This window comes from Camelina sativa, chromosome 4, assembly GCF_030686135.1.
Source record: "Camelina sativa cultivar CO46 ecotype springtype chromosome 4, ASM3068613v1".
In the NCBI taxonomy this organism is placed as follows: domain Eukaryota; kingdom Viridiplantae; phylum Streptophyta; class Magnoliopsida; order Brassicales; family Brassicaceae; genus Camelina; species Camelina sativa.
In genome coordinates this window covers 9,225,806-9,245,662 of record NC_141883.1, presented here as the reverse complement: position 1 = coordinate 9,245,662, position 19,857 = coordinate 9,225,806, and the positions used below count along the sequence as shown (strand labels likewise).

Below are 19,857 nucleotides of genomic sequence, written 5' to 3'. Positions count from 1 at the left end.
CTTTAGGCATCTTTGGTTTAGGCTCTGTGGTGTTCGGTTTAACTTCCTCCAACAATGTTTCACCAGATTTATCTTTAATCTGAACACATAAGCGGATGGTTTCACCTCTGCATAGTCTGAGATAATTTTGAAACTGCCGACGATTCGAAACAATCACCGGTGGCATATCACACCCACTTTTCTTAAATCTCTCCAACATATAGCTCAGCTGTATTCCAGAAGTTTCTTCACAGAAACCAAAGTCATTGAACACCATTGAAGCAAAGTCTTCAAACTTCGTTTCTTTATCGGCATTTATAATCCTGCACCCTTTGTTATTATCAACATCAAACAACCATTGCTTTTTGTCGACCCTCCACCTCCCACACACCAAAACGATATCTTGCTCTTCTTCCATTTTTGAACCCAGGTAAATATTTCCAAAACAGAGTAGGAAAAACAAGTTTGCTCCCGCCGAAGAACAAAACACGATTGATTTGTCTGCCCCAAGTCAATTGTGCTTCAGAAGAACACCAAACGTGTTTAGACTGTCGTATAGGTTCCCCTATAAGTCTATCGCAACTCTATACTGTTTTTGCAAGTTCAAACAAATTCATATTATTCTGGTAAGACTTACAACTGTCACAAATGCCTACTTAATCTACCACAAATTAGAAGTCTACCACTACACTACTAAAACTATTTCAAAAAACAAAGTAAGTATACCAAAAATATATGTTAAGGACTAAGTCTGTCAAATAAATCTGTTGCAACGGGTCATTACTCTACCATAAATATTTGCCCTACCTTTTAAGTCTATCGATCAACCCTCTCATAAAATAAGTCTATCATCAAAGCCAATTACTCTACCAACATAATCTAAGGCAATCATCTATCTATCTAATTAATTTATCTTTAACATAAGTGTACCATCACTACAACTAAATATACCAATTATATCTAACGTACCCCCTTCACTCTGCCACCTTCATATACTAACAATACCTACCATCTTTATGTACCAGAGTTTAGTACCATCAAAGAACCAGTAGACTTTCTCTCGGATTCCAATGTTTTTTTTTTCTCTAATGTCATTATCCGTAATTGTCTTTTTTTCACTACTAGTTTTAGGGGTACAAAAGGTACAGAAGTTATTCTAGTAATACCCTACAATTTAGTACTAAACAAGTAATAAGGAAACATTTTAGTAATATTATAGTAATTCTCCTAAGATGACAAAAATATTAATAGTGGGCTTTAACCCAATAAGTAATTGGGACCCAAGAAAAATAAGAATCCTAAAAATCTAGTTTTTATGTAAAACTTTTATGGACTTAAAATTGTTTGGATATCCGAATTGGAGAGTATCCTTTGGGTTTATCTAATTGGGTTATGGAAACTCAAAAGAGTTAAAAAAAGAAAAATCACATAGACCAAAATCACATAACCCTAAAACAAAAATCCCAAAATCGATTCTCTCTCTCAGCCACCATAAGAAAGCTTCTTCTTCTGGGTTATTCTTCTGTGTCTCCACTGGTAAGAAAACTTCTTCTTCTCGATTATAGTTCTTGGTCAATGATTTGCTTTTATTTCAACCGATCTTGTTTTATTAGTAAAATCTCTTAGATTAAATTAGCTTTTTTTTTCTTTGTTCCTCTGTTAAAATTTTATGTAATAATTGAGAGGGTCTCGTTGGTGTTAGTGGGTCAACAATATATCGAGCTGTCTCTCTTTAGTCATCATCCGTTCATTATATTAGTACGGAGCATTTGATTTGATTACAAACGCATGCACCTTCGGTTTTCGTGAGAAATCAAATAAGCATATGCATATGCATAATGAAATTAATTATATGCATAGTTGATTTCTTTTATGTAGATGTTATACGGTAATTATGAGTAGTGATTAATAATGAAATAATTAATTTTTCAAAGTTTACTTTTGTTAAAAATTGATCCATTTTTTAGCGATTGAATTGATCCAACTATTAGTAATATGCTCAAATTAATTTCTAGAGCTATTCTCTCAAACAAGAGATCACTGTAATATTTAGGGATCAAATACACAGAGACTCAAGATCAAACACAATATCAAACACAATAGATTATGGAGTTTTTTTATTACGTTAAACAGGTTGGTTTAATAATTGAAAAGCAATGCAAAATATTAAATAAAAGTATTGTCAGAAGATCAAAAGGTTAGGCCTACGGAATTTCTCAGGTAATTATGAAATATTAAATCAATAAATTAATTTAGGTTCAAACAATTAAAATCGGATCTAGCACTCTAAACATAATCTGTAAAACAAATCAGCTCTCGTTGCAAATATTTATCTAAATTTAAAACCAGAAAATCCAAATCTCTTTGTAAAATTTTAGGTTAAAAATCAGCTTTAAAATCAAATAATTTTGCTCATCAATGGTGTAATGAAGAAAACAGTTATATTCTCATATCAATTTGTTTCCCTAAGATATTAATTCTACGTGATCAATTAAGAATTAATGTAAATAACAACCAAAGATGAAGATCATAAAAGATAATATACCCTAAAAATAACAGATCTAATAAATCATAAAACCCTGTGAAAAAACCCTGAACCTAACAAGCAAACTACTCAGACATGTTTAATGAAAAACAAAACATATTTCTGAATAACATGTGATAGATATCAAAAGTAAAAGAAGGGAGTTAAGGAATTCTTCTCTCTACAGATGAAATCGGATCCGTCTCTCCAAAAACTCTCAATATCTCTCTCTCTCTCAAAAAGCTGCTTGAATAAAACTTAAGGGTTTCTAAAACCCAAAAACAATATATATATATATATATATATCTTAAAACACGTCAGAGACTTATGATGCAATTGTGGAAGACTTCGGGCAAATTTGTAAAACTTCCAAAACTTGGCTCTCTTGTCGGTTTGGACTTGGTGTCGACCGATGCTACACGGTGTCGATTGACACTATCACTCTGAATTGATTCCAAGTCTATTTCCTTTGGTTAAATGCTCCAAAACGATCCAAATTACTTCACTTTACTCCATCCGTGCCAAATTCCTAAAAAACCTGTAAAGATTCTAAAATATCCTAGAAAACAAATCAAAAGACTCAAAAATCACACTTATATCATGGTTAAAAACCGTAAAAACCATGATATATCAACTCCCCCAGACATTAGCCTTTGCTTGTCCTCAAGCAAATCAGAAACTTAGACCTGTGAAAGAGGTTTAAAAATATAAAAACTCATTTTCTTTAAGAAGAAGCAATGACGGTATCTAGGGAATAAGCATCGGCTAACTCTGTGCCAGAAGCTGCGGTAATACAGAGGATGCAAGCGTTATCCAAAAAAGAAAAAAAAAGTTTCAGAGAGTCAGTTGTAATTAAGATAATAGTCGAATCTTTCATATTCAAACAGATTTGCATACCAACATCTAGATTTTTTTTTTTTTGTGAACTCGAATCTAATTAGGTTCTTTCATTTATGGAAAAGAGGACAAAATTTAGGAAATAGAAATGATCCAGATTTAGTATGGTTGCCGTCAAGATTTTTTGATCTTTTGAATTGTTGGAAGAACAAAAAACGTAAATTTTTTTAAGACAGTATTAAGAATTGCATTTTATCAAAAACTTACAGCGGCTTGCCAAACAAAGGCTAAGAGAAGAAAGAAAAGAGGTATTATGGGCATAACATCTACGATTGGATTCAAAAAAGCGTAGGCCTCTGGCAATTTGGCGACTAAAAAAGTGCTTGAAAAAAGGGCAGAATTAAAACAAATACTTAAGGTAATGCCATGATCATTCAAATCATAATCCATATGATTAGCAGACAAATCTAAATCAAACCACCATGTACTTCTCCGTTGACATTCGTAGCATCCCAAATTCAAACCAAATTCCACTACTTCCTCCATTAAGGCTTCATTGGTGGGTCTCATCAATTTGATCAATGTCAAGAACCTTATAAACTCATTCTCGTACTATACCATAACAAGCAAGACATAACTTGTACAACATGTGGTACTCATTCTCTCCCAGACTTATTCTATTTTTATCTTCCTTTGAGCTTTGCTTTACTGTTTCTTTTTGTCTTTCTGACTCTTTTTTTTTTCTTATTCCAAGGTGTAGGCGAATAATGGGGTCATCGGTAATTTATCTACCCCTCGCTTCCAAACTTTGTGTGATCGTTTGATTCAAGAGTAGAATAATGAGATTACATGTAATTTACCTACCTCTCTAAACTGATCAAAATCATATCATCTTTTATTCTCTCTTTTTTTAAGAAAGCTCTCAGGAATAATCTTTTAAACTTGAGTAAGGGAGAAGAGTATCATTTTCTTTTGAAATCTTACTTGTCAGGTATGAACAAGGAGTCAAGCTCTATGAACATCAATCTCCTTGATGAGGTAAAAAGAAAAGTGCAAAAATTATCTCAGGCTTTTATGGATTCTGTTGGAAATTTAGATGTCTTTTTTTTACTAGTCAGCCTTTGGATTTTTCATTAGTCGGATTTGTGGATTCAATCTGCAGCATTAATCAACCAAGACAATACTCTAAAAAGAAAAATCATTGTCCCCAACATAATTATGAAAAAATTGACTCAATAAAAACAAAAATACGGTTTTTACACAATATAAACAAAAACTATGTTAGTTGTTAGTACTAACCTCCCCCAGACATAAATGACATTGTCCCCAGTGTTTTCAAGTAAGAGGAAAGCAAAAAGAAACAAATATTTTTGGAAAAATGTATGAAAAATTTGAACAGTTCACGGGTTACCAATTGGTGTCGACCGACACCATTTCAGTGTCGATCGACACTCATCACAAATGGTGTTTTTGGCCGTAACTCCTTGAAAATTGGTTGCAGTTAGATGTGTTGATGTGTTGTTGGATCAAACCTTGGATGTTAATGTTGTCAAGAAACACTCAAACACAAGTTAAAAGCAACATCATAGATAGATTAGTTCATAAGTTTCATACAAAATCCAAATAAAAACTGACTCAAAGCAAGAATAAAAATGACTCTATCCTAAAGATAAAAATGAAAAAGGATAAGAAACCATGATCAAGGTCTAATCATCTTCAAAGTCTGGAGCCGCAGGAGATGGTGATCTGCTCATGGTAGGACAAATGCAACTGCAACGAGACAATCGGGCCATGCCGTTCTAGATGGAACGCAAAGCAGAAACCACATAAGCCTGATGAGCTCCCTGGTCATCAGGTTTACCGCACCATTTGAGTTTCCAGAGCCATCACAGGATCCTGAAACAGATTCAAACAAGAATTGTAGAGGAGTACCTGGTCATTAGGCTCAAAATGTCTAGAGATGATCTTATTATCATGATAAGCCTTGGTTTTTCCTTGTACAGCTTGGAATTCTCGAATGCATGAAATCGCAGCTCATCCAACTCATTCAACTGCACTAACCTTCTCTCTGAAGCTGTCTTAGCATCAAAATTCATCAACTGCCCAGGCTGCCTTGTGCTATAACTCCACTGGAAGATGACATGCTTTTCCATAATGTAGATGAAAAGGTGTGGTGCCAAGTGGTGTTTTATAAGCAGTTCTATAAGCGCATAGTGCACCATCAAGCTTTGCAGCCCAGTCCTTTCTTGTAACACCCATTGTTTCTCAAGAATCTCCTTGATATGGCGGTTGGAAACCTAACCTTGACCACTAGTCTAAGGGTGATATGGAGTGGCCACTCTATGTTGAACCCCATACTTTTTCAGTAGCTTGTCAAACACTTTATTGATAAAGTGCTTACCTTCATCACTTATAACAATTCGAGGCACTCCAAACGGAGGAAAGATAATGGTCTTAAACAGCTTAAGAACCACAACAGAATCATTCTTCGGACATGCAATTGCTTCAACCCACTTTGAGACAGAATCTACAACAACCAGGATGTAGTTTTTCTTGTACGAAGATGGTAATGTCCCATAAAATCAATGCCCCAACAATCAAAAACTTCAACCTCAAGAATGAAGTTTTGTGGCATCTCATGTTGTTTGCTGATTTAACCTTTTCGCTGACAGACATCACATCTTGAGACAAACTCATGAGCCGTCTTTGAACATCGTTGGCCACCAAAAGCCTGCTTGGAGAAATTTGGACACTGTCTTGAATGTAGCAAAATGTCCGGCATAGTCAGATTCATGACAGTGAAATAAAAGATCAGGAACTTCAGTCTCTGCTAAACATCGTCTGTAAAATCCATCACTGCAATGCTTATACAAGTAAGGTTCATCCCAATAGTATCTTCTAAGCTCTCTCAAGAACCTCTTCTTGTTATAGCCGGTGAATTTGTTTGGTTCTACCTCTTCAGCAAGATAATTAGCTATATCATCATACCAGGGTTGATTGGAGCTAGCCACAGTAGCTAAATCTCCATCATATGACCAATTTGTCTTGATGAAGCATGGGTGTCGACCGATGCTAGTATGGTGTCGGTCGACGCCATCTGTATCCGAGAGTAGACATTTTGTTTCATTAGTCTGAAACCTTGCATCCACAAAATGAACATGTTCTTCAGGCAGACAGTCATGTATTGGGACATCATCATCAATTCTAATCCTGGATAAGTGATCAGAAACACCATTCTCAACTCCTTTCTTATCCCTCACTTCAATGTCAGATTCTTGTAATAGAAGGATCCATCTCAAAAGTCTAGGCTTAGCATCATTCTTCTGCATCAAATACTTTAAAGCAGCATGATCAGTATGAACAATGACTTTTGAACCAACTTGATAAGACCAGAACTTTTCAAAAGCAAACACAACCGCCAACAACGCTTTCTCTGTTGTTGCATAGTTTCTTTGTGCATCATCAAGTGTTCTGCTTGCATAGTAGATTGCATGAAGTTTCTTATCTTTTCTCTGTCCCAACACTGCTCCTACTGCAAAGTCACTAGCATCACACATAACCTCAAATGGTAGATCCCAATCTAGTGGTTGAACAATAGGAGCACTCACAAGCTCTTGCTTAATCCTTTCAAAAGCTATTCTGCATTCATCAGTGAATTCAAACTTGACATCTTTGCATAACAAAGCAAAAAGTAGTCTAGCTATCTTGCTGAAATCCTTAATGAATCGCCTATAGAACCCTGCATGCCCAAGAAAACTCCTCAGTGCCTTCACATTCTCTGGCATTTAAAGACTTGTCATCACTTCTATCTTGGCGCGGTCAACCTCTATTCCAGCCTCTGAAACCCTGTGGCCAAGTACTATGCCATCTCTAACCATAAAGTGACATTTCTCCCAATTAAGCACTAAATGCTTCTCTTCACACCTTGCCAACACCTTACATAGATTATCTAAACAGTTCTTCAATGAAGACCCATAAACTGAAAAATCATCCATGAATACCTCCATATAATCTTCAATCATATCAGTAAAGATAGACATCATGCATCACTGAAATGTTGCAGGAGCATTACAGAGACCAAAATGCATTCTTCGGTAAGCAAAGGTACCATATGGGCAAGTGAAAGTGGTTTTCTCTTGATCATCAGGATAACAACCCGGTTCGAAGACAAGATCAAAACTGGGACCTGATTCAGACCATTGCAGACTTCAACAGAGCTGATTTGATGTATGAAAACCGCTTTGCAATTGTTTCACCTCCATTCCCGCATAATGACTTTGAACTAAAGTCTGCCTACTTCCAGCTAGTTGGACAAAGACCTTTCTCTAACCTGCCAAATGAGAGGCTCTGGATCGTATTGAGCACTTTGAGGATCTGTTGACCAGTATCAAAGCTAATGGCGTTACTGAAGATTACATCTACTGCAAGCTCTTCCCATACTTAATTGCAGGGGAGGCATCTCAATGGTTGAAGCAGTTACCGCCTAGATCATTGACATCTTGGCAAAAAATTAAGGTGGCTTTCCTTAATTATTTTTATGATGATGCTATGTGTGATGAGTTGAAAGTCAAGCTGTCTTCTTTCAAGCAAAGACCAGATGAAGCTTTCAAGGCAGCTTGGGTGAGATTCAAAGCCTATCCGAGGGACTGTCCACACCATGGCTTTTCAAGAGTACAATTGTTGAGTATCTTTTTCAGAGGAATTGACTGGGAATATCAGTTAACCTTGGATGTTGCAAACCATAGAAACTTCAAGACAAGATATCCAGATGAAGCTGAGAATTTGATTAAGAATCTAGCCTCGAGCAGGATTTGATGCCAATCAGCTAGCCTCAATCAGTGCTAAGCTTGACTCAGTTCACAGTCTCTTTATTGGTAAGAAATCAGTTCACTTTGCTCCTTAAGTTGAAACACATGAACCAGGACCTGAGCAAGGGAATGAAGAAGAGGATGTCAACTATGTCTATGGAAATCAAGGTCAGTGGTTTGGTAATCAACAAGGTAGTAGGCCTTACAGTGGAAACAGTCAGCGCAGTAAGTTTCTAGGCAATTCTTTTGGTTTCGCACCCAAGCCTGACTATGAGAAGCATCAACAGAGCAATGGGTACACAAGAACTTATGGCAATAATTCATATCAGTCCCCTCCTCCAAAGACAGCTGAAAGTAGTAAGATGGAAGCTATGCTTGAGCAGCTTTTGCAATGTCAGGAGCAAATTACAATGACTTTCAATGGGAAGCTTGACAATGTTTACACTGAGTTTAATGGCAAATTTGAAGCTTTGGGCTTCAAAAAGATGGGCCTACAATTGAAATTGGATCGGATCGAATAAAAGAGCATCGACCGACACCCATAAGTGGTGTCGGTCGACACCGTTAAAATCGAGGGTTTCGCGATTAAACCCCTTAGTCGTCTTTTTTGTTTCACAACACACACTCGACGAAGACTTCAAACCACCATATCTCTCTCGATTTTGATCCGATTTCAGTGATTCAAAGCTCCATTCCACTCGATTTTGCCTCCTCTTTCCGGATCTAGAGTCAGTTTCGAGTTAGGAAGCCATGGGACCGAAGAAGAAGCCCAGAATCGCCGCGGCCGAAGTTCCTCTTTTTGCCAGTCCAACCGCCGTCCTCCTCCACCGGCTTCGGCCAGACCAACCACCACCCTCCCTGACCTCTCACTTCCATCCCCCATCCAATCTAGGTTCCCATGGCCCAAGGAAGAAAATTTGCCAATTCCAACCCAACAGGTATGGGATAATCCGCTTGCAGAACTTCCAAAATCAGAATTTATCTAGAGGCCTGTGGATGTTTGGGGACAATATGACACAATACATTACAATGCCTGGTTAGATGTATATATAGAACCTACTAAGTTTGTTGATCCTGCTGTTCTACATAGGGTGGGAATTCATGTTGAGGTTTTGCGGTTGCTAGATAGGATATATTTGGGAACTGTGTGCACTAGGCAGTATGATTGTTACCCGGATTTAGTGCGATTGTTTATGGCTAGTGTGAGCGTCATATATGACAACGAACAGGCATCAGAACCATGTCTAGACGAATTGCATTTCTATATTAGAGGGGTACCATATTCATTGACTTTGCCTACGCTGTGTGATATTTTTGGTTGGCCACGTTTCTTCAGAGGCACTGCTTTGCCTCAGCAGTATTCGGATGTTGGTATTTTATGATCCTATATAGGAATGTGGAGCATGACTCCAAAAAGTCTCTTCAGACCGATGTTCGTCATCCTGCGATTAGGTATGTTCTTCGGGCTAGTGGGAACACTTTTTTGTGTAAGATGGAACTAGGAAAGATGATAGCTGCTGAGCTTTATTTGTTGGGACTTGGAATTGGCAGTTTGATTCCTGATTTGAATGAGCGCCATGACCCTTCATCGCCCAACTTTGGGGCAGTTTTTGCACACCACTTGGTCTTTCTTCAGACCAAACCATTTTTGGGTCGAGGCCGTAAGATTGAGAATGTTGGGAGCCTCATTACAGCCATTCTTCAGTGGAAGAACATCCCGACTGATGGTTACAGTGTTATAACTGAGCGGTTCTCATGGATTAAAAGTATATGTGGAGTACAACCTAGATGAAGCCGGGTTTGTTGTGGAGGTTTCTTGATGAGACTGGAGAGCAACTGATACGCCTATCTCGACCTGACTTGACCACCATTGGTGATGCGGATCAACTGCGTTTTCTTCCACCTGCTGCTGACTTAGTTACTGCTCCTCCTACCCGTCGTCACCGAGCTTCCTGGTCTACTGCTGCTTCAGCTACTGCTTCTGCATCCTAGTACTATGGACCAGGGAGCTCATCAGGCTTATGTGGTGTCTACTTTGTCTCGTTGCGGTTGCATTCGTCCTACCAGGAACAGATCACCATCTCCTGCCGGTCCAGACTCTGATGATGATTAGACCTTGATCATGGTTTCTTATCCTTTTTCATTTTTATCTTTAGGATCGAGTCATTTTTATTCTTGCTTTGAGTCAGCTTTTATTTGGATTTTGTATGAAACTTATGAACTAATCTATCTATGATGTTGTTTTTAACTTGTGTTTGAGTGTTTCTTAACAACATTAACATCCAAGGATTGATCCATCAACACATCTAACTGCAACCAATTTTCAAGGAGTTACGGCCAAAAAAACCATTCGTTATGAGTGTAGATCGACACTAAAATGGTGTCGGTCGACACCAATTGGTAACCCGAGAACTGTTCAAATTTTTCATACATTTTTCCATAATTTTTTGTTTCTTTTTGCTTTCCTATTACTTGAAAACATTGGGGACAATGTCGTTTAAGTCTGGGGGAGGTTAGTACTAACTACTAACATAGTTTTTGTTTTTATTGTGTCAAAACCGTATTTTTGTTTTTATTGTGTCAAAACCGTATTTTTGTTTTTATTGAGTCAAGTTTTTCAAAATTATGTTGGGGACAATGATTTTTCTTTTTAGAGTACTGCCTTGGTTGATTAATGCTGCAGATTGAATCCACAAATCTGACTAATGAAAAATCCAAAGGCTGACCAGTAAACCAAAGACATCTAAATTTCCAACAAAATCCATAAAAGTCTGAGATAATTTTTGCACTTTTCTTTTTACCTCATCAAGGAGATTGATGTTCATAGAGCTTGACTCCTTGTTCATACCTGACAAGTAAGATTTCAAAAGAAAATGGTACTCCTCTCCCTTACTCAAGTTTAAAAGATTATTCCTGAGAGCTTTGTTAAAAAAAAGAGAATAAAAGATGAGATGATTTTGATCAGTTTAGAGAGGTATGTAAATTACCTGTGACCTCATTATTCTACTTTTGAGTCAAATGATCACACAAAGTTTGGAATCGAGGGGTAGGTAAATTACTGATGACCCCATTATTCGCCTACACCTTTGAATCAGAAGAAAAAGAGTCAGAAAGAAAAAAAAATAGTAAAGCAGAGCTCAAAGAAAGATAAAAATAGAATAAGTCTAGGGGAGAGAAAGAGTACCACATGTTGTACAAGTTATGTCTTGCTTGTTATGGTATAGTACGAGAATGAGTCTATAAGGTTCTTGACATTGATCAAATTGATGAGACCCACCGATGAAGGCTTAATGGAGGAAGTAGTGGAATTTCGTTTGAACTTGGATGCTACGAATGTCAACAGAGAAGTACATGGTGGTTTGATTTAGATTTGTGTGCTAAACATATGGATTATGGTTTGAATGATCATGACATTACCTTAAAAAAGAAAATGAGTTTCTATGTTTTCAAACCTTTTTCACAGGTGTAATTTTCTGTTTTGTTTTAGGGCAAGTAAAGGCTAAGTCTGGGAGAGTTGATATATCATGGTTTTTACGGTTTTTAACCATGATATAAGTGTGCTTTTTGAGTCTTTTGATTTGTTTTCTATGATGTTTAAGAGTCTTTACAGGTTTTCTAGGACTTTACCATAGATGGAGCAAAGTGAAGCAATTTGGATCGTTTTGGAGTATTTAACCGAAAGAAATCAACTTGGAACCAATTCAGAGCGATCGTATCGATCGACATCGTTTAACATCGGTCGACACCCAGTCCAAACCGACGAGAGAGCCAAGTTTTGGAAGTTTTACAAATTTGTCCGAAATCTTCCATAATTGCAATATAAGACTCAAAAAACACACTTATATCATGTTAAAAACCATTGTTTTTGTAAACAAACGTAACCGTAAAAACACAACCATTGATTTTTTCTTTACATATATATATATAGATATATACACATATATATTTTATAAAAAATGCGACCGTTAGTGCTATTTCTCAGATTGTTATTATTTATTTAGGGACTGTTATTGAAGATATGATTTCTAAATCCATAAAGAATTGTAAATTCTAGAAATCAAAACACATGGATTTTGAAATAACATGTTTTATCCTTGGTTTTGAATCCTTCTATTTTACACTTTCAGATCCATTCAAATTCATTTAAAACATAATGTGGATTTTGAAATCCAAAAACAAATCATTAAATGAATAATATAGTATTTTAACAAGTATTTGTAAATCATAGAACCAATAACACATCATTTAGATAAGTATTTTAAAATCAATGATTGAATAACACATGATTTTTGTCTGGATTTCCAAATCCATTAAAATCATAGAACCAATAACCATCTCTTATTTTTTTTAATTTCTGCATTTTTGTAAGTTATTGTATTAATATTTAGTATATTTACATTTCCAAGTTCCAACTACATTTTTCGAAGACAAAAGAAAGTGAAAAAAAAACCGCGCTTCCCATGGTGAGTAGTGGCGCCAAAATCGAGGTTAAGAGGGAAAATTGCCCAAATCTCTCAATCAGATAGAAATTAGAAAAAGAAAAAACCCTAGAAACCAAACCAACCAGAGAATCGACATTTCCGATGAAATCACGATCCTTAAAGCTCCGGGAAGCTCATAAAGTGGGCGGAAGCGCCGCCTTCTGCTCTATCCTGTGGGACCACAAAGCGGAACATTTCGTGACCTCATCTTCTTCGGATCCCTCAATTTCCGTCCACGACGGACTCTTGCCTTCAACTTTACCTCCGACGATTCTCCGACATCACCAAGACGGCGTCACCGCATTGGCTCTCAGCCACGACTCTTCTTTCCTCGCCTCTGGATCTATCGATCATTGTGTGAAGCTCTACAAGTTCCCAAGTATATTATTATTTACATCACTTTCCTTTGTCTTTCTCATCAGTTACATTTCAGTTTGTGTTTATAAGTTTTTCTGTGTATATCTTCTTAGTGACATTTTGTTGCTTTAATTTTATTAGTTCCTTTGTTTTGCCGCCTTTAGGTGGGGAATTTCAGACGAACATAACCAGGTTTACGCTTCCGATTCGCGTGCTTGCATTTAATGGCTCAGGGAGTCTATTGGCAGCTGCTGGAGATGATGAAGGCATCAAACTTATCAACACATTTGATGGTTCTATTGTTAGAGTTTTAAAAGGTCATAAAGGACCTGTGACTGGCTTAGATTTCCACCCTAATGGTGAGCTCTTGGCTTCGATTGACTCAACTGGTACTGTCTTATGCTGGGAACTCCAGAACGGAATCGTTTCGTTTACCCTTAAGGGTGTTGCGCCCGACACAGGTTTCAGCACTTCCATTGTGAATATTCTTAGATGGAGCCCCGATGGAAGAACCCTTGCCGTTCCTGGTTTGAGAAACGATGTGGTCATGTATGATAGATTCACTGGGGAGAAGCTATTTGCCTTAAGAGGTGATCATCTCGAGTCTATATGCTATCTAACCTGGGCTCCTAATGGCAAGTATATTGCTACATCTGGTCTTGATAAGCAAGTGCTTCTCTGGGATGTTGACAAGAAACAAGACATAGACAGACACAAATTCGAGGAGAGAATATCTTGTATGGCCTGGAAACCCAACTGTAATGCTTTGTCTGTCATTGATGCCAGGGGCAAATATGGAATTTGGGAATCTTTAGTTCCATCATCCATGATATCTCCTACTGTGGGTATTCCAGACATACTACCAAAGAAGAGGAATGAAATTCTTAATTTTGATGACGAAATTGAGGAAGAACTTCATGGTGCATCTGAAAGTTTAAATGACTCTTTTGTAGATAGTGATGATGGAGAATCTCATCATACTAGCAGGAAAAGACTGAGGAAGAAAACTTGTATTGACGATGATGGTGATGCATATGAGGAACTTAATGATGGGAGTAGCTTACCTTCGGCATCTCAATTCAGGAAAATGTCACATCGAGTACATAGAGAAAAGCAGTATGCAGGAAGTGGGGCTTTTAAAAGCACTGCTGCATCAAACAAGTACAAAATGCAAAGTTCCTTTCAACCTGGTGCTACACCACTGGAACCAGGAAAACAGACATTCTTGTGTTACAATATGTTGGGATGCATAACTACAATTGAACATGAGGGGAACTCCCGTATTGAGGTACTTGAGGCGTACATTTGTTACGTTTCTAACTTGATGTTTTACTTTTATAAGTTTTTCAAAAAGAAAGAGTCATACACTTGTTTCTTTTGTGTAATTTTTAGTTTTTCTTTTGCTTGCACTTGAAATGCAGACAGATTTTCATGATACTGGAAGAGGTCCACGAGTTTCATCAATGATTGACATTTACGGCTTCACCATGGCATCAATCAATGAAAGTGGATGTGTGTTTGCAAATCCCTGCAAGGGAGAAAAGAACATGAGTGTTCTGATGTATCGTCCATTTAGAAGCTGGGCCAGTAATAGTGAGGTTAGACGATCATTACGTACACAGTATTCAGCAAAAATTACGGACCAGGATAGGAAAATATATGACTTGGTTACTTGTTGATTGTTTCATCCAGTGGACGATGAGGTTTGAAGGTGAAGAGGTGAAGGTTGTTGCTAATGGTGCTGGTTGGGTTGCTGCAGTTACAAGCCTCAATTTGCTTCGCATATTTAGCGAGGGTGGTTTACAGGTTTCTTCTTTTGCACTTCTTTATCTTGTGTCATAATTCATGCAAGCTGATAGGCTAAACAGCCGACTGCTCATAGTTTGCCACTAAGTGTTGTAATGGTTCTTTTTTGTTTAACTTGCTCTTGTGAATATTGCCTCCGTTTGACTCTTCTTGGAGTATTCACAGATGAAAAGTTTCTATTGACGCAACTATATAGCTAGCATGAGAATCTGCAGCTCTTGTAAAACACTGAACTAATTGAAACAAAACGCTTGTAAAAAACAGAATTTAACAGCAAACAGGAATATCGTATATAATCCGTGTATTTTGACATGAACAGATCTCAATTTTAAACAGAACGCTAGTGTGTAATATGTTCTGTAGTATTGAAATACTTTGTTTATTTGATCTGATAATTTATGGTCATTTCTTGCAGAAACACATTCTTTCCCTTGATGGGCCTGTAGTCACTGCTGTAGGACGCAAGGATCATCTTGCTGTGGTAACTCATGTTTCAGACTGTCTTCCTTCCAATGAACAGGTAGGTACTATTTCTCACTGGTTCGTCGCTTAGATTAAACTTGGAGTCACTTGCCCTCCCCTAGATAGTAAATAGTGGAAAAGGGGACATCATGTAGACGTGTTGATACCGATACATTGGGATAGGCTTTTTTGGTTTTTGCTGTGGTTTCGCTCTACAAAAATTCAGTTAATACTATATGTTTAAAGTATTTGAGGAAAGTTTCATACAAGCACATGTTGGTATCATCCTGTCATATAACATAGTTCAAGATGATCGCACTAGATCCAAACGATAAAAACTATTCAGTCAGGTTATTATCTACCATGCATTCTCGCCTCATCCTTGTTTCAACAATTTCCAGGTGATGGAATTTAGAGTCTTAAACATATCAAAAATGACTGAGGAGTTGAAAGGCCGTGTTGCGTTAACCCCTGGCTCACGTTTAACATGGATAGGATTCAGTGACGAAGGTTCTTTGAGCTCATATGATTCCAAGGTGTGCTTTCTTGCATCTCTGCTCACTCATTTGCTATTGCTTTGGTGCTCATTGCATACAACACGCACTACAACAAAAAAATGTTTTTCATACAGGGCGTGTTGAGAGTTTTTACAAGTCAATATGGTGGCTCATGGATCCCAGTCTTCAGGTTTCTTGCCTTAGCTATCTACAATTTACGAGAAGGTTTCTTATGTTTATTCAAGAAGTTTGTACTTACTGAACTCATTGTAATTGCAGTACCAGTAAAGAGAAGAAACAAGAAGAAAACTACTGGGTCGTTGGCTTGAATACAACCAGTGTGTACTGTATAGCTTGTAAACACCCTGAGATTTTCCCACAGGTAATATATTGTTCAATGCTAAGGTGTTTAATATTTTCAGAAAAAATAGGCTGCCTCACTACTATTCTTCCTGCCGTTTCATTTTCAGGTGACACCAAAACCAATCCTGACCATACTAGACCTTTCTCTCCCGCTTGCATCCTCAGATTTAGGAGCAGCATCTCTAGAAAATGAGTTAATACTAAAGCAGCTGCGTTTATACGAGGTTTTCCTCTCTACTTGTTATACCATTTTTATCTGCTGTTATTTCTCCTTTTTCTGGTCAAGTTTTGTTAAGCAGTATGATCTGTGTCCCCGAAGTTTTAGCTACCGAAATATGTGGAAATTAGTTAGTTGTTTTGGGTAAGCTACATGGATAAGTATATCAGGAGAATCTCTGTTGTTGGTGCAACCTTTGTTTCCATACGTTAATGTGTGGCCAAACTAGAGACAGAACATCACAAAATCTGCTGAAACTAGTATCAATATCGATGTATTTGAACAATACCAATACTTTCCTAATCTCAGACTCAACAAAGAGTGGACGATATGGCTTTGGCCGGGGTGGATACCACAGCACTTGAAGATGAAGCTTTCGACATGGAAGTTTCTCAAGATAAATGCATACTAAGGCTCATCAGCTCGTGCTGTAGTAGTAAGTTAATTATTTATGTGTCACACATGCGTGTGAAGTCAGATTCTAAGACCATTATTATCCAGGTTTTAACAACAAGATTCTCTACATTCTTTCAGGTGACAGTTTTGTAAGGGCCAGTGAACTTATGAGGCTTTTAACTCTAGAAAAATCAATGAGAGCAGCAATTACACTGGTTACAAAACTCAAGCTTCCTTTTTTGGCAGAAAAGTTTTGTAGCATACTTGAGGTACTCTAGAAGAACTTTCATTTCTTGTATTTTGCACAAAATAGAAGATCAGATACAGACCACCATTTCTTTTCTTATGTAATGCTAACTTCTGGTTCTTAACTAACAGGAAAGGTTGCTTGAAGAAGCTAACGAGGCGATAACAAATCCTTCGCAGAATCCAAACAGAGAAGTAGTTACAAGAGTTGAATCCAAGGTTCAGAATCCTCCAGCCTCGTTCCAGACTAAATCTTCTGCAACTAAGCTGTCTGCTACTACATTTGTAAGGAAAGCAAAAGTTTCAGAAGGTCTTAAGCTAGGGAAGGAACAAGTGAAGAAAGACGAAACTGAAGATGTGAAGATAAAAGAGATCAAGAAATTGAATTTAATAAAGAAGCCGGTGAACAATGTTAACAAAGAAGACAAGGGACTGAGAAAGGAAGTGAATCAAGAAGAAGCTCGACGTTCTTCGAACCCGTTCCTAAAATCAACTGTTTGATGACCTTATTTGGAGGTTGTTTTGATTAAAAAGAGTATGATGGATACATCTGTTTCACTTTATTTTATATTATGATCCTACAACTGAATGATTACAAAAACTTATGATACAGGATTAGTTAAAGAATCATTATCAAAGGTATGGTGAAACAGAAACTTGAACTGTAGAAATTCTGCAATCAGCCACCTGTTGAAGCTTTCTCATTCTTCATGATCATATGGAAGGATTTCGCATTGTCTTCCTCCACGATTTCTCTATGAACATTGTGCTCAATCTTCTCAGCTTCCACCACACATTCTTTCCAGGTCGTCTTCCTGTATTTGTCTTCCTAAGTGTTCCTTTGGACAAGAGCTGCTTAACGTACACCACTCACAAAGGATCTGTGGAAACTTCCCATTGCTTCATCCACGCTCAAGATACCGTATCACATACCACTGTCGAGGTGCCCAAATCCAAGCCTAGTCTTAAAGAGTTTCTAATTAAGTTTTTGGTGCTTTTCCTTTTTACATTTGGATGTATCGTGGCCTATATAACGGTTTAATAGTACGCTTTACCAAATATATATATATATGGGTATATATCTCTCTCTCTAGCTTTACCCAATAGCAAATGAAAGCGAAATAGCACGCCCAAAATTCTTTCAATTGTCAACGTCTCAAAGACCTTAAAAGTTGGCAGCTTTTTGCAACTCTTCACACTTAGCTTGCCATATCTTTCATTTGAAAGTTTGCTTGATACATGCATACTCATAGATAAAATACATGCATCTTTGTACAGCAAATAATATTTTCTATTTAACCAAGACAAAATATAACTTTGAATACCCCCGAAACAATTAACACAAAATGTGGACTCATACATGAGTCTTCTCTTCCAATTCCATTGTTTTAACATTCACTTCTTCAACGGTTGTGTTACAGTTTCTTGTTAAAGAACCTTCACTTTGACTCTCCGCATCTAACCCTTCCAACTCTCTAACCCAGTAACAATGCACCACACAAGCCAAAACCAGAACCATCATCTGCAACGGAATCATCACCATGAAAACCCCACATTCTATCCTAACCAAAGCTTTAGCCTCTCTAGGGTCCCGTGGCGATATCAGAAAGGAAAGACTCTGTTTCTCTCTGCTAAACATCATAAAAACTGCCATCAACTGATCCGTCAAAGAAGAAACATGAAGTGTGACTCGCCCGATGAAACATGATCTAGATTGGTGCGAAGAGGCACCCGCAAAGGAAGATATAAGGGAGACGAGAGAGACAGCGAGGAGGGCTAAACCGAGTGAAGTTGGAGGGTTTCTAAGAATAATGATCGGTACGGGAAGAACAGAGGGAGAGAAGTGTGAGATTCAGACACGATACGAGAATGTTTTGGAGCAAACATAACTTTCTCTGGAAAGAAGAAGCCATTGATTTTGTATTTGTGGAGTTTGTGAAATTAAAATTTATTTTCAGGTTTTATACAGAGAAAGTAATAACTCAGGTTGGGGAGAAGTTGTCACGACTATGTTGATAAAGGCCCCTCAACCTCAACAGTTCTATTGACTAGGACTTCTCAAGAATATTTTAATAGATATTTTACCTGTCTCATGAAAATGACGGTCATATATATATTTTAAAGGGTAAATTATATAGGTTAGCGATGAAGTAAGTTTTTTAACCACTTTATATCAAAGTGAGTTACACTTTTCATGGTTTAGCCATCATCCAATTATTGGACAAAAATATTCTTGAATCAAACCAAATGCAACTGTTTAGTTTAATATTATGTTGCATAAAAAATAATAATTAAAAATAATCATATGTATTTTTCTCTCTCTCTTTTTTTTTACATTTTCTCTCTTTTCACTTTCATGATTTTTTTATTTTTATTTAATTTTGAATTGTAATTCTTTTTTTCTTTTTTTTTTAAGATCCATTTTACTATATTAATTTTTAATATTGAATTATTATTCTATATATTTTTTTTAATTTTAAATCTTATTATCGTATTGAAGAAAATTCCATATAGATACTATGTACGTACAAGGTAATAAAGTGTGTTTATATGTGTACGTACACAATTAAAATAATTCTTATGAATATAAAACATTATTTGTTGCATGTAATTTACAAATATATCATCAAAACATTCAAAATAATATGTTTATAAACCAAATCATCTCTTTCAATTCATGTACATCTATAGGTCCGACCCGTAGCTGAAGCTCAACAAGCAAGGACTTCAAGTAGCAGATTTTATATAAAATTTTAGGGGCATCAATTGTCAAAATTCTCTATATAGTCTAGTGGTTCAACTATTCAAGTGATGTCTTAACCCCTCTCAGGTTTGAATCCCTGCAATTGTTAATCAATAAACGAATTTTTTTCTTCCATTTTTT

At 36.9% G+C, this 19,857-nt stretch overlaps 1 protein-coding gene and 1 pseudogene across 4 annotated transcripts; one reads left to right on the top strand and one right to left on the bottom strand.

Annotated features, from left to right (window-relative positions):
* The first annotated feature begins 1,409 nt into the window (after nucleotides 1–1,409).
* On the top strand, nucleotides 1,410–18,064 carry LOC104773029 (protein ENHANCER OF LHP1 1). 3 transcript variants are annotated; one of them, XM_010497575.3, is made up of 14 exons: nucleotides 1,421–1,515; nucleotides 12,555–13,008; nucleotides 13,151–14,274; nucleotides 14,408–14,584; nucleotides 14,679–14,792; nucleotides 15,208–15,312; nucleotides 15,656–15,790; nucleotides 15,886–15,941; nucleotides 16,031–16,133; nucleotides 16,222–16,338; nucleotides 16,641–16,767; nucleotides 16,866–16,996; nucleotides 17,106–17,489; nucleotides 17,587–18,064. In XM_010497575.3, the coding sequence occupies exons 2-13, from the start codon at nucleotides 12,732–12,734 to the stop codon at nucleotides 17,472–17,474; spliced, it is 2,835 nt and encodes a 944-aa protein (XP_010495877.2). In that variant the 5' UTR covers nucleotides 1,421–1,515; nucleotides 12,555–12,731; the 3' UTR covers nucleotides 17,475–17,489; nucleotides 17,587–18,064. The 3 variants fall into 3 exon arrangements, with proteins under 3 accessions (XP_010495876.2, XP_010495877.2, XP_087366211.1); XM_010497574.3 differs by lacking the exon at nucleotides 17,587–18,064 and having other exon boundaries at nucleotides 1,410–1,515; nucleotides 17,106–17,574; XM_087510085.1 differs by lacking the exons at nucleotides 1,421–1,515; nucleotides 17,587–18,064 and having other exon boundaries at nucleotides 12,557–13,008; nucleotides 16,037–16,133; nucleotides 17,106–17,574.
* Nucleotides 18,041–18,889, bottom strand: LOC104773028 (uncharacterized; annotated as a pseudogene). Its single transcript, XR_015596673.1, has one exon. The product of XR_015596673.1 is annotated as an uncharacterized LOC104773028 (transcript).
* Nucleotides 18,890–19,857: the final 968 nt, after the last annotated feature.